The 23,270-nt window shown below is 41.9% G+C and overlaps 4 protein-coding genes across 9 annotated transcripts; all 4 read left to right on the forward strand.

The window, feature by feature from the left end:
• Window positions 1-6,380, forward strand: bbc3 (BCL2 binding component 3). The gene is made up of 4 exons (XM_077541189.1): window positions 1-297; window positions 1,747-1,978; window positions 3,840-4,036; window positions 5,379-6,380. The coding sequence occupies exons 1-4, from the start codon at window positions 226-228 to the stop codon at window positions 5,472-5,474; spliced, it is 597 nt and encodes a 198-aa protein (XP_077397315.1). The 5' UTR covers window positions 1-225; the 3' UTR covers window positions 5,475-6,380.
• A 1,087-nt stretch (window positions 6,381-7,467) lies between these two features.
• Window positions 7,468-13,669, forward strand: aldoca (aldolase C, fructose-bisphosphate, a). 4 transcript variants are annotated; one of them, XM_077541186.1, is made up of 10 exons: window positions 7,468-8,051; window positions 8,359-8,825; window positions 9,911-10,040; window positions 10,155-10,366; window positions 10,852-10,906; window positions 11,027-11,187; window positions 11,759-11,842; window positions 11,905-12,079; window positions 12,181-12,380; window positions 13,247-13,669. In XM_077541186.1, the coding sequence occupies exons 3-10, from the start codon at window positions 9,929-9,931 to the stop codon at window positions 13,337-13,339; spliced, it is 1,092 nt and encodes a 363-aa protein (XP_077397312.1). In that variant the 5' UTR covers window positions 7,468-8,051; window positions 8,359-8,825; window positions 9,911-9,928; the 3' UTR covers window positions 13,340-13,669. The 4 variants fall into 4 exon arrangements, with proteins under 4 accessions (XP_077397312.1, XP_077397313.1, XP_077397311.1 ...); XM_077541187.1 differs by having other exon boundaries at window positions 7,468-8,825; window positions 9,893-10,040; XM_077541185.1 differs by having other exon boundaries at window positions 7,468-8,825.
• A 1,125-nt stretch (window positions 13,670-14,794) lies between these two features.
• Window positions 14,795-19,334, forward strand: srsf1a (serine and arginine rich splicing factor 1a). 3 transcript variants are annotated; one of them, XM_077540775.1, is made up of 5 exons: window positions 14,795-14,947; window positions 15,029-15,251; window positions 16,904-17,091; window positions 17,710-17,882; window positions 18,091-19,334. In XM_077540775.1, the coding sequence occupies exons 2-5, from the start codon at window positions 15,064-15,066 to the stop codon at window positions 18,298-18,300; spliced, it is 759 nt and encodes a 252-aa protein (XP_077396901.1). In that variant the 5' UTR covers window positions 14,795-14,947; window positions 15,029-15,063; the 3' UTR covers window positions 18,301-19,334. The 3 variants fall into 3 exon arrangements, with proteins under 3 accessions (XP_077396901.1, XP_077396903.1, XP_077396902.1); XM_077540777.1 differs by having other exon boundaries at window positions 19,102-19,334; XM_077540776.1 differs by having other exon boundaries at window positions 14,823-15,251.
• Window positions 19,335-20,639: 1,305 nt separating this feature from the next.
• dynll2a (dynein, light chain, LC8-type 2a) lies at window positions 20,640-23,036 on the forward strand. The gene is made up of 3 exons (XM_077540778.1): window positions 20,640-20,856; window positions 21,216-21,392; window positions 21,822-23,036. Exons 2-3 carry the CDS (start codon window positions 21,261-21,263, stop codon window positions 21,957-21,959), a joined length of 270 nt encoding a protein of 89 aa, XP_077396904.1. The 5' UTR covers window positions 20,640-20,856; window positions 21,216-21,260; the 3' UTR covers window positions 21,960-23,036.
• The last annotated feature ends 234 nt before the right edge of the window (window positions 23,037-23,270 follow it).

Consider the following 23,270-nt stretch of genomic DNA (forward strand, 5'->3'; position numbering starts at 1 on the left):
CCAAGTATAAAACTAAAGAAAACCCCGCTCGGCGGCAAAAGACTCGAAAAGGACGAAGACCAGTAAACATGTTACGCTCTCGTCGGTAGCGGCCAAACAGATGGACTCGTAACACATTTCTTCGACTAGTCATCAAAGTCGTCGGGCGAAGTCGTCTGACATGAAGTGACACTCGTGGAACGACCGCATGACACTTTTTCCCCCCCCCTCAACAGCCCACTTCTGATGTGCCCGGCTTTGCGCCTCTTTACTCACCGGCCCGAAGAACAACTCATCACGGAAAAACACCACATAGCGGTAAGACAAAAAGATGCACTGCATTTCGCGCAATACGAATAATTCAATTCGTATTTTAACATGCTAACCGTGCTACTAACTAGCACTTTACAATTGTCAATGGCCTGTTATCTCCATTCTACCCACGTGCAAATGCAGTGGTGAATTTGCTAAATGTACATGTGTGGGCTAGAGTGAGTGGGTTCATTATTATTATTAGTAATATCATTGTTATTATTTTAAAAGGAATTGTTCAAATGATGCGCGTGCATTTTGTTGACAAACACTGGAATCAAAATGGCACATGTGCTGCCTCCTGGCGACCGATGAAGGAATGTAGGTCAAACTTGCAACGGAAGTGCATTGCATGAAAAATCCTCGGCAGTGTTGCACTTTTTCTGCCACTTGGAACCCTTAATTCAGTTAAGTCACTGATTCTTTTACCTTTTATACCAAGAATCACGGGAATAAAATGACCTAATTTTAACATTAAAATGCAGTAGTGTAGAAGGCCATGGTGTCCATCAAAAACGGTCAACTCTTTAATAAAAACAAAAAAGTCATATTATTGTAAGCCACTGTAATATTTTGCAGTTTTAATGGTACAACATTTCAATATAGCAAAATAAAAAATATAGGGCAATCAAATCCATTTACTCAACTCAACTAAAGTTTATTTATATAGTGCTTTCAAACAGCCTGAACTGTCACAAAAAAAAACCCAAACATAACATAAAACATGAACACCAATACAATAAAATCACAACAAATCAACATTCTTCCATCCCTACATACGCTTTGACGTTTGAAGCACTTTTTAGATGAAAGAGGACATAATCGGTCTCCTTTCAGCAGTTGATCAAAGACGTGATGACGTCACACACGTTTGCTACGAGCTAAGTTTTTTTATAAGCTAGCTCATAAACATTAAATGATTCCATTAGAATGGATTTCACATAATGAATAAATAAAAAAAATACTATATCTACATATATAAAATCTACTGTTCTTAAAGATGAAATGCTCTTAAAAGTTCGATGCAAATAAAACTGAATTGTACTTGGTTAGTCATGCTTTTGCATCCCACTCGTGGGACGTCCTCAACTTCGCACCACTGGGTTAGGCTTTATATTTAGGTGTTTTTGGTTTATAACTAAATATGACCGTCATTTACAGCAGAAATGTATTTTGATAAGTTGGTATCTCCGATAAATTTTTAGTTAAATTGGTGCTGTTGAAAGTGTTGTTTTTAGAAAAAAAAAGCTAGCATAATCGAATAGTTGTATTGACTGCATTTAATCACCAATTAATCCATTAAAAATTGGGGGGGTTGGGTGAAGTTAAAACGAAGACAAGAGAGCAGAATAGAAGCTACATGCATGTGTATTGTCATAAATACAGAGTGTATATAGTGTACATAGTGACATGACTAGTGCGCAAACTTGTTGTGAAAATGCGATGTTCTTTCAGGCTCCCAGTGAGATGGCGCGTGCTGAGACCGTGGAGAGCGTGGGCGAGGCTGCCGCAAGGGCGAGTGGCCCTCTGCCCCACCAACACCTCAGCGCTTGTCACTCCTTCGTGCGAAACTCTCCCAGCAACCGCCGCCAGAACCAGCAGCAGAACCAACAGGAACAATCCAATCTGCCAACGCCGCCGCCTTCACCGCCCACCCAGCCCGACGCCATCTTTGGAGAACAATCAGGTAGGATGGTGAAATTCAGACACAGATGTGCTGCAGGAGGGCCCAAAATTGTGTCAGTTGGTAATGATTGGAGTCAACTTTATTGCACCAAATCACACAAATATGTAACACTACCATAGGAGAGGGGAGGGGATGAAGATTTGGCCACAACTTGAGCCACAAATATGACGGATGGACCAACGTGGCATGTCGATTATTTTCGGTTGATTTTTTTATTATCTGGTTTACTGTATGATATCCAATTGGTCTGTAATTGCCGATAATTATCGGCCACCGATATTATTGTGCATCCCTGAACAAAAATGTATGTTGTTTGGAAACGTGTAATGGCTGAATGATGAATATGAATATGAAAGAAACGTGAGTAGTTCTGCCCAATCAGAACTACCAATAATGAAGGACACCAAAGCCCAAGAGTTACCACAGCGACACCTTGTAACGGTTTCCTGTTTTAAGCATGAAAATTCCCAATGTACCACCTGGCGGGTTTCTCTCGGGACCGCCGGGCGGTCCGCATGCCACGCTTTGAAACCCCCAGGTGCTAATTGTTGCCACTTTGCGATTGCTCTTCCGCGCCTCGTCATTCCCACGTACTCAAGTTGAGTTGAAAGGTGTTTGTGCGTCGATTGACGTACGTCGTTGACGCAAGCGGAAGCCAAAAGTGCTCCGACCGGTTTGCCGAGCGGATATCGTTGACAGATGAAAACAAAAGTTGACACGTGCTTTCGATTTCTGCACGCCGCTCAAAAATGACATTTTATTCTTTAGATTTTTAATAATATGCAATAGTTAACAATTGATTGAGTGGTTGATTTTACAATGTTGTATTTAAAAAAAATTATCTGAGATAATTTGTTTAATTACTAATTATTTTTTTAATTAAATACTATGGACGAAAATGTACGTAATGACTAACATCATTTTGAATAAAATTACTTGATTTAAATAATGTTCTTACTGACCCACATTGTCTGACCATTTCTGTAACAAGTACATTTTTTGTGACTTGTACTAATCGTTTGTATTAAAAAAAAAAAAAAAAGGTCAATTATTATTATTATTTTTTTTTTCAAGAACATGAATTCCAATAAGGCAAGAATGGAAACTTGGGGAGTTTTATTTATTTATTTGCATCTTGAGGAGTGACTTATTGGATGGCTCAGCTGGTTCTGTGGGAAGAAAAGCCCCTCCAATGCAGCTCTTCTCCCTTCCTGCCTCCCTCCCTCCCTTCTCTGTGCTGCATCTCAGCCGTGGGGCATGTCGAGACTTGTCCTGCACATGCACTCACGCCAGCCGCCTGCATTTCCTGCTACTTCACACAAAATCCAAATAAACACAAATAAACATTGCACAATTTTTCCTCAAAAACTTTATATTTAGGAGCTTTTGGGTGAATTAAGTTTAGTTAAAATGTAGTTTTAGGTAAAGCCAACAAAACAATTTCATCTTTTTCACGATTCAATCCCTGCTGTTAAACTTTCAATTTCGGGCATTTTGGTTCGTCAAACTTAATGTTGTCAATGAGTCATAAATTCTGGACAAGCCTGTCAGTGATTAAAGTTAGTTGGTGAGTTGTCCAATCAGAGTGCAGTATCCGGCTCGACTGCCAATCAAGACCAAGCATGCTGTCAGTCTTCCAGTTGCCTTGGCAACAAGCCCTTTCTCATTTGGTTTTGTTTTGTTTTGTTTGTTTTCCTCCCGTCTAGTCACCTTCCGCTAATCCTCCTGTCTCAAAAAGCCAGTCGGGTTACCAGGGGGATCGTTTCCATGGCAACCGAGCAGAACCACAAAGAAAACTAATCTTAAGTCAAAAAATAAAAAATAACTCTTAACTCCCTGTTTGTGACGTTTTTCTGTATAGACGGGCAGCAACGAGAGGAGGCGGCCCGCCGGCGCGGCCCCCTGCCGGACCTGCTGCCCCGGGATCAACGCCCGTTTGGGGGCGGGCCGCAGCCCAGAGGCGAGGCCACGCTGGAGGCGAGGCCCGTAGACACCGCCGCCGTGGCCCAGCATCTCCGGACCATCGGGGATCAATTCAACGCCTCCGTGCTGAGAGCGGTAAGATAGCTGCACATACGCGAACATCAACATGAAAACGCGAGCGCCGCGATATCGGGTCACGTAACGCGACGTGACAGTTTAGCTAGGCGCGATGACATCATGGCGTAACGTCCGAGCTTGCTGTCTTTGTGTGACGTATGGCGTCGCATGATAGTGACATCACAGCTGGGATCGTAGCCGACATCATAGTTCCGAGTGTGACATCACTGATCTGAGCGCTGCTGAGGTCCACTGATAAAAAGGTCAACGTAGGATAGGCGTGACTGGCTGCTGTGACCCCGCCTCTTTATTTTAACATCCATGTGACTTTTTATGAAGGACCAAAACTGCCAAAATTCAAAATAAATAAATAAATAAATGATTACAAGTGAATCATTAGAAAATTATACCCCAAAAAATAAATATAAATCTGTTTTTATTTTCACTTTTAGTAACTGATTTATTTAGTCATTTACTTAATTATTTAGCCATTTATATATCTTATTTATTTGGTTATTTATTTGCACGCTTAGGACCGCCGCCTCATTTGAATAACATTTCCACTTGGCAGTACGGCCCAAAACTGCCAAAATTCTAAGTAAATAAATGACTAAATAAATAGAAAAATAATTGACTAAATAATTAAATAAATAGATAAATGACTAATGAATAGACATGTCTAAATAACTATACGGCTAAATAAATAAATAAATGACTAAAAGTGAAAATAAAAACTGATTTATTTTCATTTATATTTATTTTTTAATGTAATTTTCAAATTATATATTTTTTTATATTCACTTTTAGTCATTTATTTATTTAGAATTTTGGCAGTTTTGGTCCTCCATAATTTTTAGGCTGACACATGGACTTTGTTGTTGTAAACATGTCACACGCAGCGTTTGTGGTCTTGACTTGTTATTGTGAATGAGCTCACTTTACTCTGAGCAAATGTTGAACTCCTGTGCTGCCTTTCTTATCTCGCCCCCCCCCCTCCCATCCCTCCTCACACTGGCTCGCGTGAGGACTTGTCAACAGACTCCTCACACCTCCTCCCCCCTCCCCACACACGCACACACAGGCTGCATGTCTGAGTGAGGCAGGCAATGACATCATCTTTGTTTACGTGCTCAAGGCTGTGTTGTACGTGCATATCGACATCTTTGAATGGCCTCTTTGCACGTGTGTGTATGTTATATGCGTATTTTGACTGACTTGTGCACACGCACACACAAATTATACACACTTGTGTTATTGGCCAAGTGTTTTTTTTTTGTGTCAAATTGTCTCAATTGATGTCCTTCAACTAGGTAGCTAATCAAGTTAGCATGTTAGCTGACTAGTATGTGTCTGCCTTCAGCACGGCGCCCCCCAATGGCAGGACTGGATCGACGCCGGCCGAGGCTTCCTCAACTTGGCGGCGCGCACCCTCAGCGCCCTCTACAGGCTGGCCTAGACATAGGCCCGGCTGGGTTACCACGGCAACCACTAGGCGGGTGCGAGGCGTCGGTGCGTCTGCTGGTTCGGACCGCAGGCGACACTTGCTGACCTTTTTTTGTTTTCTTTGGTCAACTGTGAAAATGGATCCAAAACCTTTAACCTTTGTCCATGCTAAAGCTAATGGCTAGCCAGTTCCGTTCAGTGAGCTTTTTTGAGCAAACGAGCTGATTTTCCTCCGTTTGAAATTGGTTTGGTTTCATCGCGTGACACATCCGGTGCCTTTTGTACTGACCAATTGCACACAAACACTTGGTCCTCCATGTTGCGACTTTCGAGAGTGTAAATATTTGTTAGCAATCCTCAACACGATGATGGTTAGAAACTAAATCCAGTGGATTTGAGATGCAAGTCACGCAAAGCATGATTTGATTTGAGACCCGAAAAGGTATTTCACGTTTTGAAATGATTGTCTAATAGGTAATTTATTTTTTGCAGTAGCTTATTTGTAGCCTTTTTTTCTATGATGTTTTTTTTTTGTTTTTTAATTTATTTTGTGTTCTGAACATTCCTGTTATGCATCACAAAACGGGAAGCCACAAATGTGTCAACCACGTGAGGCCGACATACGACAGGATTTGCCACTCAAAGAAATGTTGATGTACTTTTGCTCAAAGTGCACTTTTTACGTTCTGTTTTGTTTTTCAGCGATTGTTGACGTTTAGCATGTTTACTTGCTTTGGTACCTTTTGCTAGCCGCACGTTTGCTAATAATGTGCTCAGTTCCCGTTGGGCCGTCTTGTTAGCGGCCGGTCAACTGAACTCATCCAGTTGTTGTTGTTTTTTTTTGTTTTTTTTACTGTTGTAAAATTTGTACTGGAATTTTCTACTTTGTTCTTTTATATAATAAAGTTAATTCAATAAAGTTTCTGCTGTTTTTATTCACATACTGTACATAGCTTGCTCTCTAAAAGTATTGGAACAGTGATTGAAAGCCTTGCAACTGCTTATTTTTCACCTACAAGGATTTTTTTGTAATCCACCATTAATATGACATAACCTGTACATAATTGAAAAAAATATTCTCGACTAGGGAAGTGAAAAAAACAACTGAGATGTGGTTGCACAAGTGTGCACACCCTTATAACTGGCTGTGTTTGGAATGAACTAACCACATTGAAACTCATATTAAAGTAGATTAGACAAACACTTGCTCAAATTGAACGTGCCTTTGATTGCCTGCAGAAAGCTTCCACAGCATCAGAGCGATCTCATATAACGTATCAGTCAACGACAAAAGAATTCCCAAGGGCTTAATCAGACTTTAAATGGAGTCAGGTGATAGAAACTGACAAAACGACTGAAAAACAAATCTATATTTGCTTTGTAACGTACATTACAGCCAATTTTGACTTGACCCATTTCGAGGAGGCCCGAGCCAAGCAGCCAATGAGGGCGGCCTCAATAAGAGCACCAGATAAAGTAGTTTCATTACATGTTTTTAATTGGCTGACAGCGATGGCGTCCCAGCGGAGGAATCCACGTGTAATTGCTCTTCTTGATCCATTTCACGCTCATGAATGGGAGCAACATGAAATGTCTCTTGGGTTTTTGTTTTAGCAGGTCCATCATGGCCACTCGCACAGCCACACTGACCCACTGCGGCAGGGCCACAGTCATCAGTTGAAACCAACTGCAATGAACAAAGGCTCATCTCGCATTTACTCATCTAAAAAGCCTGGTACACATATAAGTGTTTTTCAAATCTTAAAAGATTTTATATCTTTGTCAGATGCCACACATAAAGATAAAATAAAAATAAAAATGGGCATTTAACAGCTTTGGTCGTCTTCTGTGTAAGGTGCACAGATAATCTCATCACAGCTCCCTCACAAACTCCAAGATTATCATCTCAACACTGGTCAAGATTTCAGTACCCCGTGAGAGACCTCTCACGTGATTATACGTGATCTCATCAAAACCGGAAGCGGGGGAAAAAAAAAACAACTGAAACAACTTGGAAAGGACGAGACACACCATGGAAGACAACACCTGCGACGAACTGGAAGTAATGATGGTGGTTTGCGGACTACTTCTCCCACGAGCTGGTCCCCCATGTCAGAGGTCCACCGGACTTTGTGCTTCTGGTCGGACATGCTTTCCGATATGCTTGTTGTTTTTGTATACGCGCACTTCCGTCTTTTTCAGTTAGGGTCGCCTCTTGATTGGCTACATTCCGTTTGACGTCACCGTTGTTGACGCAGGCGCACCTCGGCGTCTCCACCGACGTTAAGATTTTTGTCGTAAATATTGAACATGTTCATTATTTAAGATTTTGGACCCATTAGCGGGACAAATCCACTCTTAACACATCTCACATATAAAGATAATCTTATAAGACAAAAGATTGTTGGGCGTTTGACGTCCTTGGTCGGGAAGGGGCAATATCGGGACAAAAACAGCCCGACTCTCTTTAAGTGTGAACCAGGCTTTAGCAAGACCCAAAAGGGGCCAAGACGTGGTGGCAACTAGAACGTGGAAAGGGGACAGACTGGGAATCAAACCTTGTGGTTTGTAGAAGACATTTTCCTCACAGGTGCAGTATGTTAAAAAAAATGTTTGGTTGAGTTATTCTTTGCGCAATTTAGCTAAACATCCTGGCTAGCTTGCTAACATCAGCGTTTGTGGCAGCTGGTGGAACTTTTCTCCAGCTAACTTTTTCTTTTTTTTTTTTTTTTGCTTCTTGACACAATTTCAAACTTAGGCAGTAGATAAGAAGGTTAAACTCATCTCACATGCTTCCCTCTGCTAATGACAGAAGTATTTGCAGTGCTATCCCAAAAGTCGACGGCGGTGTGGAATCTTGGTGGAAAGGTCAATGACTTTCAGTTTCTCATTCACAGTTCAAACCTCACGTGAGAAGTTGATGAATTGCTTTGAGACTGTTGAAAAGACCTGTGAGGATTCCAGGGTGAGGACCCAAATAGCAAGAGGGTTGACCACAGTCTCCCCGGGGACACATTTGAGCTAATTAGAATAGAAATAGCAAAGGGGTTAAAAGGCTCAAAATTGGGTTGCTTTTAGGTTCTTTGATGCAATAATCTGTCCATGGACGTCTTGTTAAATGTGACATTTGACAGGTGATAATGTTGCATTGATTTCATAGCCAAGTGGCTTTTATTTAATTGTATTATCACGATTGGAAAAGAGAAATGATTGTGCACAATTGCGATGCCCTTATTTGGCGTGTGAGTGAAATGGCAAGCAAGCTCCGCCCACAGTGCTGGATTGAGTGAAAAAGGCCACAGCCGCCTCCCTCTCGTCCCATCACACTCACAGAGAACCGCCGCACGCTTCATTTCCTGTCGAGGTAGGAAATATTTGCTGCTCTTGTTTTCTTCTTTTAAAAAAAAAAAAAGCATCCTTTGGAAAACTGGAAAGTGGCATTTTCAGCCAGGAAATCAGTAGTTTCATTTACGTGCTTTATTTTTTGAACGTTCATTTAATATTTGATATATGTATTAAAATCAGTGTTATCAATTTAATGCATTTTAAAACAAAAATGTTTAATCATTGCTCCTGTTGCTTTTGAGACGTTTTAGACTTTGAATTTTTTTTAAATGCATGTATTTAATATTGTTTTAATTTTGTAAAGCAATGTCAGGAAAAATGTATTCAATATTTATATAAAGTATAATAGACACTCATTTTTAAAAAATATATATATTTGTTTAACCCAAACTTTCTTGAATAAGGGGGGATAAACCACCAATAAAAAAAGCATTTTTTAGCCCAAAAATATTAGTTGGCTTAAAAAACAAAAAAAACAACAACACAATAATAATAATTTGGTAATGGGAAAAAAGAGAATCATAGGTGAATGGGGCGGGTGCCGCACTGCAAGTATGCAGGGGTCCACTGTATTTTTTGTTTTTTGTGAAAAAAAAAAAAAAAAAAAGATGTTTATTGGCTTTTTTGTTGCTGTTTTTAATTTTAAATTAATTTTGTTTGTAAAATGTACATTTTCATTTTTTGTAAAGTCTTATAAATATTAATGTTTATCAGTTTCTCGTTGCTGCTTTTGATTTTTTTTTTAAGTTTCCTTCTGTAAAATATAGGTCAACCTTTTTTTAAAACAATACATTTCATTTAAAAACTTTGTACATTTATTTTTGATTTTTTTGTAAAAGGTAAAAAATCATTTTAAAATATTGCATTTTTGTCTGTTTTTATTGAGTGAAAGCTGGAAACCATATTTGATAGTAAGTTAAAATTGTTGCCATAAACGTCACTATCCATAATGAAAATTGTTGCATCATCATCATCATGAAATATGAGAAGTATATTGACGTACTGGAGACCTTTTATATGAAACACCTTTTTAAACACTTCGCCATTCAGTAATTTTGTGACTTGTCTTTCCGGGTAAAAACTCAGTGGCGCCCTCTTTTGAAGGTCGCACAGTTCCCCAACATGACGCAGCAATTCGCCACCCTGTCGGAGGCTCAGAAGAAAGAACTCCACGAGACGGCCATGCGCATCGTGTCTCCGGGGAAGGGCATCCTGGCTGCCGATGAGTCAGTGGGTACGAACACAACTCGACCCACTCAAAACTACAACATGAAAACACGAGCAAACCTTTCAATGGGGAAAAAACGTATTTGTTTGAATACTACGTGAGCGTTGATGTTTTTGGCAGGCAGCATGGCCAAGCGTCTGGCCCAGGTGGGCGTGGAGAACAGCGAGGAGAACCGCCGCCAGTTGCGTCAAATCCTGTTCAGCGCCGACGAGCGCGTCAACGGCTGCATCGGCGGCGTCATCTTCTTCCACGAGACGCTCTACCAGCACTCGGACGCAGGCGTCGGCTTTGTCAAGACGATCCGAGATAAAGGCATCCTGGTTGGCGTCAAGGTGCTCACAATTTGGGCTTCGGCTAGGACAGGCCTCAGGAACCAGTTGCCACCTGACGGACTTTTTTTTTTGGAGTGCTAAATTAAATGTAGTAAGACTTTTTTTTTTTTTTTTTTCCCTATGAAATCTTGCTGTCGACTGAAGATGACATCATCAGGTGAGCTGTGATTGGTCGTTACCTGAGCAACTGTGACGTCGTCTTCAGTCGACAGCAAGTGGCAAAATGGCCGTCCCCTGAGATGGATCAAAACTGCTGGATTTTGCTGCTTAACTCACATTCCACGAACGCAATATTAACCAGAATACCATATTTAGACTGGTGAGGTCACAAATAACATGATTGTCAAAAAAACTTCTGCTTTAAAACTGCTGGGTCAAATGTAACCCAAATTGGGCGCAATAGCCTTGCGCAACTCCAAAAGGAATCAACATCAATAATTTCTACGCAATGCAATGTGTTGAGGATGTTGTCTTCTCTGGCTCAGGTTGACAAAGGTGTTGTTCCTCTGCCGGGAACCTGCGGCGAAACCACCACCCAGGGTGAGTCGCAGAAATGCAGCAGACGGTCGCGTGTACGCTGCATTTCCCGCATCTGCGCTGTACGACTTCTCTTCCGTCTGGACTTGTAAGCAAGAAACAATAAGTGCGTTTGTCCGCAAGGTCTGGACGGCTTGGCCGAGCGCTGCGCCCAGTACAAAAAAGACGGCGCCTCCTTCGCCAAGTGGCGCTGCGTGCTGAAGATGAGTGACGCCAACCCGTCCCAGTTAGCCATCAGCGCCAACGCCAACGTCCTGGCTCGCTACTCCAGCATCTGCCAGCAGGCGAGTGTGACCACGAGTTGATCAAGCAGGCGCAATTTCAGCAGCCGGCAGGTGGCCCAAGTTACAAATCGGATGTTGCTTGAATTTAATGAACTTGAATAGTTTTGGCTATGGATACGTTTTCATGTTGTTACAAATCTACAATTCTAAGCCCACAAAATTGAACCGATCCACTTGAAAATGTTGAATTGTATGGAAATATGTATCCGCAATCATACGGAGAGACTGCTTATCCAGTCTTAACACAGCTTGGATCATACTTGGATCTCTTGCGAACCTTCTTTTTGTTGTCAAGGTCACGTGATACAACGTTGTCATTTTTGATTGGCTGCTACATCTGCGACTTGGGGTGGGAACGTCCGCATGCAATATGAGATAAAAGGCTCACGATATGACGAGACTATGGAGGACCAAACAAAAACTGCCGAAATTCGAAATAAATGACTAAAAATGAATATAAAAAAAATAATTTCTAAAAAAAAAATATATAACTGGAAATAAATCTGTTTTTATTTTCACTTTTAGCCATTTATTTATTTCTGTATTTATTTACGCGTGCCTTCTCCTCCAGCAAGGCATGGTGCCCATCATCGAACCCGAGCTCTTACCTGACGGAGATCACGACCTCAAGCGCTGCCAATACGTCACGGAGAAGGTTAGGCGACCAATCTCTCACATTTACAATTCAATCAAGCGAATATTCTTTTTGGACTTGAGGTGCTGACGGCGGTTTACCGAGCCATGTCGGAGCACCACGTGTACCTGGAGGGCACGCTGCTCAAACCCAACATGGTCACACCGGGACACGGCTGCGGCAAAAAGTACAGCCCGGAGGACGTGGCCATGGCAACGCTCACCGCCCTCCGCCGCACCGTTCCTCCGGCGGTGGCGGGTAAGTCGACCCCGACGCGTTTGCTTCCTGACCTGCAGACGCGGTCCGTCGCTCGTGCTTCCCGCTTGCTCCTCGTTTCCGCCAACGTCACCCGTCCTTAGGCGTGGCCTTCCTCTCGGGGGGCCAGAGCGAGGAGGAGGCGTCCGTGCACCTGAACGCCATCAACAACTGCCCCCTGGCCAAACCCTGGACCCTCACCTTCTCCTTCGGCCGCGCCCTGCAGGCCTCGGCGCTGAGGGCCTGGCGCGGACACAAGGAGAACGAGAAGGCCGCCACGGAGCACTTCATCAAGAGGGCCGAGGTCAGAGGGGGCAAAAGTTCACATCTTCCATGTCTTTCGGCTTGTCCTGCTACTGGTTAGCCCCAATGGTAACATGAATAGCACAGTCTGTTCCAAAAATTGCTCACCTGTGATGGAACACTGTCACTTACTAACAATTCAATCAGAAGAAGAATGATGTTTATTGATGTGTTTTAACCGAACATGGTGACGGTACACATTAATAATAATAATAATAATAACAATAATAATAATAAGAATAATGCATCAGATTTCTATAGCGCTTTTTTTAATGTACCAAATATTCTATATTCTGTTCAATAATAAAATTGTGTTCAGTGGGAAAAAAAAAACTGTTTTATTTAGCTGACTATTTAAAAAAAAAAACTAAAAAAAACATATTGGAGCTGGAATTTCGATACCTTAATAGTTTTGTCAGGCCACGAGAATCTAATAGATATCTGTGTAAAAACGTAGAAGTACTGTTTCAACTTCTGTACTGAAGTCTTGTGTACTCTACCATGAATAGCGAAAATCTGAACTTGACGCCCACACAGAGGTTTGTAATTGCCTAATAATGCCACAAGATGGCGGCAAAACACTTCAATCTATTAGACAATAAGGCCTGATGAAATGAAGCTCCTCCCCTCACTTCAACATAGTATGTTGACACCAGGTGGTGCTATATATACATACATATTGACATGGCAGTTCAGTTTTTGGCAAAGTAAGAGTATACGGTACAAAAATCTGTTTTTGAGTGTTGATAGTGGGGCAGAAAATGAAATCTTCAGGTGGAGGCTGCAGCTTTCTCCAAATGCACAATATTACAATATGGGAATTTTGAAAATTGTTGACGATGTTGTTGTTGATGTTGTGTGTGTCAGATCAACAGTCTGGCGTGTCGAGGAAAGTACAAGGGCGCCGACAACTACGCTGATTCTGCGCACGGCGTCTACGGATCCTGTTACTCGTACTGAACACGCTCATAAAGCTGAGACGCCGCCATCCACCTCCAAACGTGAATAGTCCACAAACGTGATATAGTCAGCGGATTTCACTTATTGTACCGCACAGCAAACTTACTTGAAATCCGAACATTGGCTTTCAATATTAATTTAATACCATAATGCTTGAAAGCAGAACCCAGACTAAAACCCAATTGAGTCATTATACCTCTTGAGACTCGAAACTTAGCTTGACGTGCAAACCTTAAATTGAAATGAATCCGTTGCAATGTTCCTGCAAAACCAACGTGTGCAAACTCTTTCTGAGACTTCATTCCAAATAAAAGTGTTCAGACAAAACCACATTCTTTGACGTTTTGCTTTGAGTGCAACTTCAAGTTCAACATTGCTTTCGACATCACTGAAGTGAGAAAAGCGTAGAAGAGTATGCTGTAGATTCCCATTAAAAGCCAAAAGCTACTATTAGCTTCTCCTCACACCAAATTCCTGGTAAATGAACGCAACACTACAACAATAAAACATTTGTATTTATTTATTTATTTTAAACTTAGCATAAACTGTTCTTAGTTCCTGAAAGAGGAGCTTAACTCACTCGCAATTGAGCAAATGAATGACACAATTTTGATTGAAACAAGATTAACGGAAAATTCTTGTGAGGAGTGAGCGGTTAAGAAAATGGATGGAAGTGGGAGCGCCCTCTGCTGGCAGTACAAAGACTGCACCAGCGGTCACAAGCTTTGTAAGACTGAAAACGGGGTACTGATAAATCCATAAAACTACCTTTTTGATACACAGTTAGATACCTTTGTATGTCATTCCTCGCAGTAATAAACAAATATATGTAGCACTTCTCTGTCACTGTTTGTGATCGCTTCTACAAAATCACAATGTCCCTGCATAGAGAGTGATTTTTCGCACCATATTAGTGACCCCTGGGCTCAGTCCAGTGGCCTGTCAAGTGGTGTTAACACATCCTCTGAGTATATCAGCAATAAATGTAAGGCACCTGTCCAAGAAAACAGGTACATAGCATATCTGCATGGGTACTAATAATATAGAAATACCATTTGGATATTATACCAAAGATAACTGATATTAGTTAAAAACTTGATGCAATATAAAAGAAGCAAATTACGAAATCAAAATGGGATAAAAGTGTAATAAAATCCACCAAGGCCAGAGGTTAATAGCTGACATTACAAAAATCCAAAAAAATCAAAAGAAATGAAATTCTAAATAATTAAAAATTTGTCTATATCACTGCCTAAGCACATCTTTTTAACTGCTTTTTTTCACAAATGTCGACTGAAAGGAAGTGCTTAAATCAAAAGGAAATGATATGAATTTTAAAAAATGAAATGACAAATCGAATCAATTATGAAAAATGAATAATAATAGCTAATAATTCATTTAAAGGGTACTCTTTTTAAAACAAAGAACATTGCCGCTACTGCCGGACTACTTTACGTTACGCGGATGTAGTTGCGTTTTTGAGCCACACCGGAAGTTGGGTGAGTGGCGGAGAGAGGCTGAGGCGAGGCAACAATTTGTAGTAACTCGTAAAGCGCAAAGTAAAACAAAACAACCGGACGGAGCGTGACCAACCTCTCATTCCTTGCGGTGAATTGAACGCCTTTTCTCCGCTAGAGGCGACGTATCCAGTGGGATTTGTATTTGATTTATTCTATTTATTCAAACCAGTTCAGCAGCAGCGAACTCGCCCCCATTCCCGAACGATGGCTGGCGTTGTGCGAGGCCCGGCGGGGAACAACGATTGCCGAATCTACGTGGGCAACCTCCCGCCTGATATCCGGACCAAAGACGTGGAGGAGGTCTTCTACAAGTACGGCACAATTCGAGACATCGACCTCAAAAACCGCAGAGGAGGACCGCCGTTCGCTTTTATTGAGTTCGAAGATCCGAGGTAAGACGCTACTGATTAGCTTAGCTTAGCTTAGCTTAGCTTAGCTTAGCCTGCTTCAGTCAGTAAACCGCCATTTTGTGGCTAAATGCTAACATTTTATTCGGCCCAGGCAACAGTTTGACTGGAATTTGACTACATTTTTGCGTATTGCGTTCTACTACTGCGTAAATGCCTAAATAATGTTTAACTTATTGACATGATATGATTATGTCCTCTTTCATCTAAAAAGTGCTTCAAACATCAAAGATCAAAGCGTATAAAGGGATGGAAGAATGTTGATTTGTTGTGCTTGTATTGTATTGGTGTTAATGTTTGATGCTACGTTATGTTTGTTTTTTGTGTTTCTGTAAAGCGCTTTGTGACAGCTCAAGCTCTTTGAAAGCGCTATAAAAATGACGTTGAGTTGAGATTATCCATAAAAGATACCAACATGTGTGATTAGAAATTGTGTTTGTCTTTGTGTTGATTCTCGGTCTCCATAGTAATGGTAATCGGTAAAAGGTTGAATTGAGGCATCTTTGCTCTTCCTCTTTGCTTTAGTTGTTTTAATATGTGTGACCGGCCGGCTCTGGCTTTCAAGTTTTGCTACTTGCATCTTTCAAGTATCTTAGGAAAAAGACATGAACCTGACATTTTCAGGAAGTGTTCAAATATCAATGGAAAGTCAATTCCAATAGCAGGCAAGGTCATCGTCCGAGATTTGAACCCTTGACACGTTTTGGAAGTTTGACCCCTTGAGATGAAATCAGCCTCAACTTTGAAGATCACATTTAGCTTACAATTTATGTTCTGAGGCATCAGCCAAAGTTTGCTTATTTTATTGTTGCTCCTTGTGGTATTTTCTTACTTAAATGAGGTCACATTACCACAGTGGGAAATTGATTTCATAATTTTGTCTCAATTAAAAGATTTGCCATTTTATGTGACCTGAGAAAAGTGCTTTATTAATAACTTATGGCTGTGATGTCGCAAAGGCTTTTGGTCGCATGAAGAAAATGTTTGTTTGTTTTTGTTATAATATTAGCAGAATTTGGGCCATTTACAAATAGGAAATTCTCCATGGGCATAATTGGGAATAAACCAGGAATCACTGTCTACATTTTTGTGTTACTAATATATGTGTGTGTGTGTGTTGTCTCACAATTGGGTTGAATTGATTCAAATCAATTTTCCAAATCAAATTGGTTTTGTTACGCCACCACCTTTACTTTTATCCAGTTTTTGGGTAACAATTTTCATTTCCCTTTTGTGTTTTGTGAGCTGAAATTTTCTGTTACAAGCAAGCAAGCTTCAGATGCGCCGTCGCTTGTGTGAAGCGAAAACGAAATGGAATTAAAGCAATGAAGGTACTGTAATGCACTCACATTTGGGCAGGAAGAGACATTTCATTTTTTTCAAGTTATGACAAAAAAAGATGTTTATAATTACGCTTGCATATACCACCTTTCCGGTATATTTCCCTCAATTCCCCGTTCACGCCCATCAATTCCCATGGAAAATTTCCATTTTGGATGATGACATATTTCCTCAATTTAACTTTCCATGGAAATGTTCCAGAAATGGTCCAACTTTCTGCAACCCACCCAACATTCCAAATGGACGAATACATGATTTGAATTCTTTCATTTCCATTGTGACCGTTTGGTGCGCAGGGACGCCGGCGATGCCGTCTACGGCCGGGACGGGTACGACTACGACGGCTACCGGCTGCGTGTCGAGTTCCCTCGCAGCGGCAGGGGGTCCAGAGGCGGCAGCTTCGGCGGGGCCGGCGGCGGCGCGGCCGCCAGGGGGCGATACGGGCCCCCATCCCGACGCTCGGAGTACAGGGTGGTTGTGTCGGGTAAGCATTGTCGTGCTTTGTTGGGTTTTAATTTTAGAACAGATTTGAAGGGCTTTGCTTTGAGATGAAAAGCAGCGTGTGTCTGTGAGACATTGACGAGTGGCAGAAGCACAAGGACGACCTCCACAAGCATTTGAGGCCAAACGACTTTGATGCTTGCAAAAAAACGCAGTGCGTATTGATGTGACAAAATCGTATCGGGATGAATATCTGAGAACAATTGGATGCGTACAGAACTGGAAATGGAATGATTGCAGGGGTTCAACTTGTGCCATTGTTGTCTTTTATAACACAGCACAGGCCTGGCGAGTAATTTTATAGTCTCATTTATTGTCATGCAAGTGCAGTAAGAAGCTTTCCGAGTAGTTGTCAATGTGTTGATTACCTCGAGAGGCCAACCCAGGCTTGAAGCGTAACATAGCGTGGCGACTCGGACTATTACAACACGAAAAAACGAGCCCAGAATAAATGGAACATGGCAACATAAGCCAAACAAAAGCTCCTTCGCGCTGAGCCAGACGGCATTCCGGACTCCGCCATCCAACGACTTGTTTAGCGTTTGCATTCCGACGCCTTTGAAAATACATCATCACGGCGGCCATCTTGTGTGTTCGTCAGGGCTCCCTCAGAGTGGCAGCTGGCAGGACCTGAAGGACCACATGCGCGAGGCGGGCGACGTGTGCTACGCCGACGTGTACCGGGACGGCACCGGCGTTGTAGAGTTTGTGCGCAAGGAAGACATGACCTATGCCGTCCGAAAGCTGGACAACTCCAAATTCCGCTCGCACGAGGTATGTTGTTAGCGCTTTGGCCTCTTGGCACTGTGGATTTGTGTGCGTGTGCCATGTGAGGTAAGTTGCCCTTCCCAGCCACGCCCCCCCAACCCACGAACACACACCACATCACCATCTGTACCTCAGCCTATAAAAATCTCCCCCCTCCCCCTTTCAAATCTGCACCCTTCCACCTACAATGTGCAGTTGTGTTGTGTGCCGCCAGGGAGAGACGTCGTACGTTCGCGTGAAATTAGACGGTCCCCGCAGCCCGAGTTACGGACGATCCCGCTCCCGCAGCCGCGGCAGCCGGAGCAGGAGCCGCAGCCGCACCCCCAGCCGCAGCCGCAGCCGCAGCGACTCCCGAGGACGCGGACGGGCGTCGCCACGCTACTCGCCGCGACACAGCTGCTCTCGATCCCGATCGCGCTCCTAGAAAATCTGCCGGCCTGGCGCCCTTTTTCAAGTCATGTCATGAGGGTTGCAAAGTTGTTTCCGGAAACATTTCCTGTAAATTTCCATGGGAAGTGAAGCCGAGGAATTTTTTTTTTTGGAAAAGGTATTGTCATCAAACTGACATGATAATGTTTTTGTTTTGTCATAAGCAGACATCCATGCAGAATGATACAATTCAGCGTTTCGACAGATTTCTAAAAACTTTTCACCAAGTTGTAAGAAATTTCTAGCCATTAAGAAAACAAAAAAAAGTAGTTAAATTTTACTCACCTCCCAACCAAACAATTAAGAATGGGGATACAACTTTGTACAATTTAAAACAAAAAACGGCCAATTCAAAAATGTGTTTTTATTTTGAGGCATCACAACATCTGCCCACCATTAGAGACTTTAGAAAGGGAGACGGAGAGTACTGAACCGCCCTCCGTCCCCTCTACACTGATTACAAGCAACCAGTCCCACAAATTCCCGTTTATTCCCATGGAAACTTTGCAAAAAAAAAAAAACAACCTGAATTTTGTAACACTAGATATAACCCCAACACCTTTTTTTTTTTTATCCGCTATTTTTCTGTCCTTGTTCAATAGATTAATTTGGTATGTAGTTGTACACCCCTTCCCTCCTTTTTCTTCCCCTTTTACCTTCTCCCACTAAAAATGTGCAAAAATGTTGCGGCACACAATGTTTTTGCAAGTTTTAGAAGGGGGAGAAAAAAAAGGCTTGTCATAGGATATTTGGACAGAGACGATTTAACGATATTTTACCTTGTGTCTTCCTTTAGACTTCAGAAGAGAAGGATTAAAGTGATTTGGAATAAAAACCCATTGTGGTGGAGCACATTTCATTTGTATGGTCATGATAGGACATCAAATGGAGGCCATGGTATGCTTCACATTCCGTCAATCATGTCTTTGCTTTGTTGTCGTGCATGTCATAGAATTGAAACGCGCAAAAAGTGGTGTGATGTAAATGTAACATCTTTGCTGTCATATGGAAATGAAAAATCTGACTTGATGCAACATGTTAGGGATTTTTTTGTTTTTTTTCCCCCCTCCTGCTCGCTCGCATTTTGTATTTTTTTTTTGCCCCCGATTTGTATACGTTCTGTTCTAACGGTCTGCCTCTGATTTTCTTCCTGGTATTTCAAGGTTTTGATTGGAGAGGAGTGGCTCAGTGGATCGCAATCCTTTGGAGCTGGATCGATTTTTAGCAAAGGGATTATAGGCAAGGATGGATGCTCGGGAACGGGATCAGTTTTCCAGGATTTCCCAACAAAATTTTCAGAACTAATTAACGGGGGACCTCCCGGAGCAACATTTTTCTTTATTTTATTTTTTTTATTTTGAAATAGCCTGCCACCTGCCTATCTTTTAACTTTTTCGGTGATAATGGCGAGAAAATTGATGAGCGCAAAACAGAGGACCAGGAAGTTGGATCAAAGGATGGAATCGTAGATGCCTGGTATGCGGGAAAATTTGGGGAGCGTTTCATATGGGGAACTAGTTTGAATGTTGATTTATTTGCTTAATCCTTTTTTTTTCTTCTAGCATTTTCAATAAAAACACCTTAGAAACAATTAAAAATGCCTCTGATTTTATTTGTGCCATAAGCTACTGTAGCAACAGTACAACTTCCTGAACTTCACAATATTCCTTTGTTTCCCGTTTTTCATGAGGGGACAAACTGATTAATCCAGGTGTGTCTGGGCATTGTCGTTTTGGTTGCTGCGTTCAGGCACACCTGGATTAATCAGCTCGTCCACTCATGAAAGAGGAAATGGAGTGTTATGGGTTGTTTTTTTAATTTATTTTTTTGTGTTATGGGCTTTATGCCACGGAAGAGGCGGGACTGTTTTCGCACATCTCAAACGCGTCTCGGTTTGAGACGTGTGGGCTGCGTCAAAATACTTGAGCTTCCAACTTTGTGCCCCTCAGTTGCGCGTTCGCAACCAGGACCGGAACCAAACTCGTGCAAAATCAAGGAAGCCGGAAGTCCCGCCTCTTCCGTGGCATATAGACCATCGAGTTGAGTGGATTTGTGCAAAGAGCCCATTGCGTTGGCAACAATGTATGGAGAAAAGAGCGAGCACACACATTGACAAGATGGTTTTAATTAAATGCATTTTTTGCAGCACAGTGTTAATATTGAATAGATCAAAGTGTAGATTTAACACAATTTAAGACAAAACAGGTTATGTGAAAATACTGCGTTTTTACGCCACGGGCGAATGTTGCATTATGGGAGGAAATAAGATGCCGGCATAGAGGGGCTGCTGGAAAACGCCTGCACAGCGCGGGGAGGCGGTGACTCTGGCCAATAGGAAGCCTCATCTTACAACGGAGGGGCGGGGCAGTCCAGCGGAAGAAGCGAGAGTGGAGCGCAAACGTACCTTTTTACAACAAGCTCATTGCGCTTAAAAAAAAAACCAAACAAAAAAAAAACTGAAAAGCAATTAGAAGCAAGAACATCTTGACAAACTTGCCCAGCTACAAAATTCACGTTTGAGACGCTTCGTTTCATTTCCTCTCATACGAAGGTAAGATCATATTTTGGTTTATTTGAAGGAATGGCCTGAAATTAATGGCTAGTTTAGTGTTTTGACGGTTTACTTAGAAAACGTGCAACTGGTGAGAAACGTGAATAATGTATGCTTGAAAATGGCGAACAAACGAACGTGCTTCTCTGCCGAATTGATTTGGCGAAGTGATGTCACTCGACCTGTATCAAGTTTCCCCAAGTCATGTCTGTGACGCGTTCAGAAAAATAAGTTCTCAAATCGGGTCTATTCTTAGCTCGGCTACATTGTAGTTCGGCCGTGCAAATCGTCTTGCGTTTGAATGCCATTTCTTGATTTGCGCTCCGTCACAACGTGCGTGCTTCTTCTTCCTCACGCAGGCTCCATCAGCCTCCTGCTCTTCTTCCTCATCCCTCGTCTTCGTCATGACTGACAGGAAGGCCGTCATCAAAAACGCAGACATGTCCGAGGACATGCAGCAGGACGCCGTGGACTGCGCCACGCAGGCCATGGAGAAGTACAACATCGAGAAGGACATCGCAGCCTACATCAAGAAGGTGACTGAAGGAAGGGACGCCGTTACTTGTCAACAAAGTCGAACCAAAAAAACAAACTATGCCTCCGTTACAGCAGCACACGGCGATTAAGAAAAGCCTTTTTCTATTTCGCATTGATCTGCATCAGTGCAGCACAACGCTGAATTTGGAGCTAGTTCTGTATGGATGATGCTTAACATCTGTCCCCTACAGTGGACATCTATTCAACAGTGTTTTTCTTCATTCGTTTTACAAGAAGACTCGTGCATTTCGGAGAAGGTTCACTGTAATTGATGCACACCAGTGGCACCAATGACTCGTTCATATAGAAGAAAATGTCTTAATTGCTGTACACTTGGACATGAATACTCATAAATATGGAAGAAAAGAGCTTTTGAACAGTTGTAGCCACCGTTGCTTATGTTGTTTGTTTTTTTTGTTTTTTGTCAGGAATTTGATAAGAAGTACAACCCCACTTGGCACTGCATTGTGGGTCGGAACTTCGGCAGCTACGTGACTCACGAGACCAAACATTTCATCTACTTCTACTTGGGCCAAGTCGCCATCTTGCTCTTCAAGTCGGGCTGAGACCTTTCTCCCAATCCCCCCCGGCCTTTTTTTTTTTTTCTGTTTTTGGTTATGGTTCCGCTCCTCGAAGATATCTAACGCATCTCCTTCTCCAATAATAATGACAACATAACGTAACGATGCAGCGCTGCATGGGCGACAACTTTATTTCGTTTCTACGTCTAAGTGAGATGACTTATCGGTTGCCAGTTCAACGCAACTCGCACTTTTTGTTATTAAATTCCGAGGTGGTGGCAAGTTTAAAATGGTGGCCCCCCGATTGCGTAACAAAGGAAGGCTGTCGAACGTCGCAGTTTTCATTTCACGTTTGATTAGCGTGGTTGTTGCAACATCATCACAACGATTATTGCTCATTTGTTTACATGGCAAAAAAAAAGAAAAAAAAGTTGAGGTTGTCGAACGTCATCATTGATGCCAATTTTCATCTCAGTTTCATTTGACGATTGTTGTTTAACATTCTGACACTTTTTTTTTTTTGGTTATATTTGGCAGAAGAAACTTTTTGTAGTTTCCCCGCAATGTGAAATAAGGACGTTGTCAAGCTCTTTTTTTTCCTTTCGTCTCCACAAACATCAGCGTTGTTGAATTAGCCTGTTGCAAGCCTCTTTACGTTTCCAAACAAATAGCACAATTACGTTCTCGTTCATTATGTATGCTAACAAAAAACAAATGCACGCTACATGTTGGACACGACCCAGAAGATTATTTTCCGTTTAAAACGTCTGCTGCTAGCTTGCGTCAGGTGCTCGTGCTCTTAACATTATGCCTCATTTTCGTTGTGTCTGCAAAAAAAAAGAAGCATTTTGACTTTGTATGTTCCGTCGTATCCGAATTCCGACTCGTCCGCTACAATGCTAACACAAGCTAACTGTTAGCTCTGACTGTGATTTTCTTTTCCAAAGGGGAAGTCTTCCTGTTGTTGTCGTCACTGTTGTAAATATTGGAGCTGCTCCTCGCACAAAAGCGCATCCGGCTTGAGAACAGTCAGTTGCTCGTCTATATTTACAGTTGGCTGTTGCTAAAAACCAAAACAGCATAGAAAACTCAAGGAAATAAAAATAATTGTTGACTAATAAACTGGCCTATTGTGTTGTTGCACTGAAGCTGGCAATTATTATCATTTTTTTTATTATTATTTATTTATTTATTTATTTATTTTAGCTCAGAATAGCAAATGAGGATGATATAGACTCTATATCATCCTTTAAAAAAAATAAATACAAATGTGAATGTCGCAGAAAATCCCCATTTTAGCCAGTTATGTTAATTAAGCCTGAATCCCATTGAGGGGCGAAGGTAGCGAATGCTCGC

Source organism: Festucalex cinctus, chromosome 13, assembly GCF_051991245.1.
Source record: "Festucalex cinctus isolate MCC-2025b chromosome 13, RoL_Fcin_1.0, whole genome shotgun sequence".
Taxonomy (NCBI): Eukaryota; Metazoa; Chordata; class Actinopteri; order Syngnathiformes; family Syngnathidae; genus Festucalex; species Festucalex cinctus.

What these genes read in the sequence shown, in the direction of transcription:
- bbc3 (XM_077541189.1), top strand. Translation starts at nt 226, where the DNA reads ATGTGCCCGGCTTTGCGCCTCTTTACTCACCGGCCCGAAGAACAACTC. An exon ending in CGGAAAAACACCACATAGCG is followed by an intron (nt 298 to 1,746) that starts GTAAGACAAAAA and finishes ATGTTCTTTCAG; the next exon opens with GCTCCCAGTGAGATGGCGCG. An exon ending in ACGCCTCCGTGCTGAGAGCG is followed by an intron (nt 4,037 to 5,378) that starts GTAAGATAGCTG and finishes GTCTGCCTTCAG; the next exon opens with CACGGCGCCCCCCAATGGCA.
- aldoca (XM_077541187.1), top strand. Translation starts at nt 9,929, where the DNA reads ATGACGCAGCAATTCGCCACCCTGTCGGAGGCTCAGAAGAAAGAACTC. An exon ending in GCATCCTGGTTGGCGTCAAG is followed by an intron (nt 10,367 to 10,851) that starts GTGCTCACAATT and finishes TCTCTGGCTCAG; the next exon opens with GTTGACAAAGGTGTTGTTCC. An exon ending in ACTTCATCAAGAGGGCCGAG is followed by an intron (nt 12,381 to 13,246) that starts GTCAGAGGGGGC and finishes TGTGTGTGTCAG; the next exon opens with ATCAACAGTCTGGCGTGTCG.
- srsf1a (XM_077540775.1), top strand. Translation starts at nt 15,064, where the DNA reads ATGGCTGGCGTTGTGCGAGGCCCGGCGGGGAACAACGATTGCCGAATC. An exon ending in ATTGAGTTCGAAGATCCGAG is followed by an intron (nt 15,252 to 16,903) that starts GTAAGACGCTAC and finishes TTTGGTGCGCAG; the next exon opens with GGACGCCGGCGATGCCGTCT. An exon ending in GTACAGGGTGGTTGTGTCGG is followed by an intron (nt 17,092 to 17,709) that starts GTAAGCATTGTC and finishes TGTGTTCGTCAG; the next exon opens with GGCTCCCTCAGAGTGGCAGC.
- dynll2a (XM_077540778.1), top strand. Translation starts at nt 21,261, where the DNA reads ATGACTGACAGGAAGGCCGTCATCAAAAACGCAGACATGTCCGAGGAC. An exon ending in TCGCAGCCTACATCAAGAAG is followed by an intron (nt 21,393 to 21,821) that starts GTGACTGAAGGA and finishes GTTTTTTGTCAG; the next exon opens with GAATTTGATAAGAAGTACAA.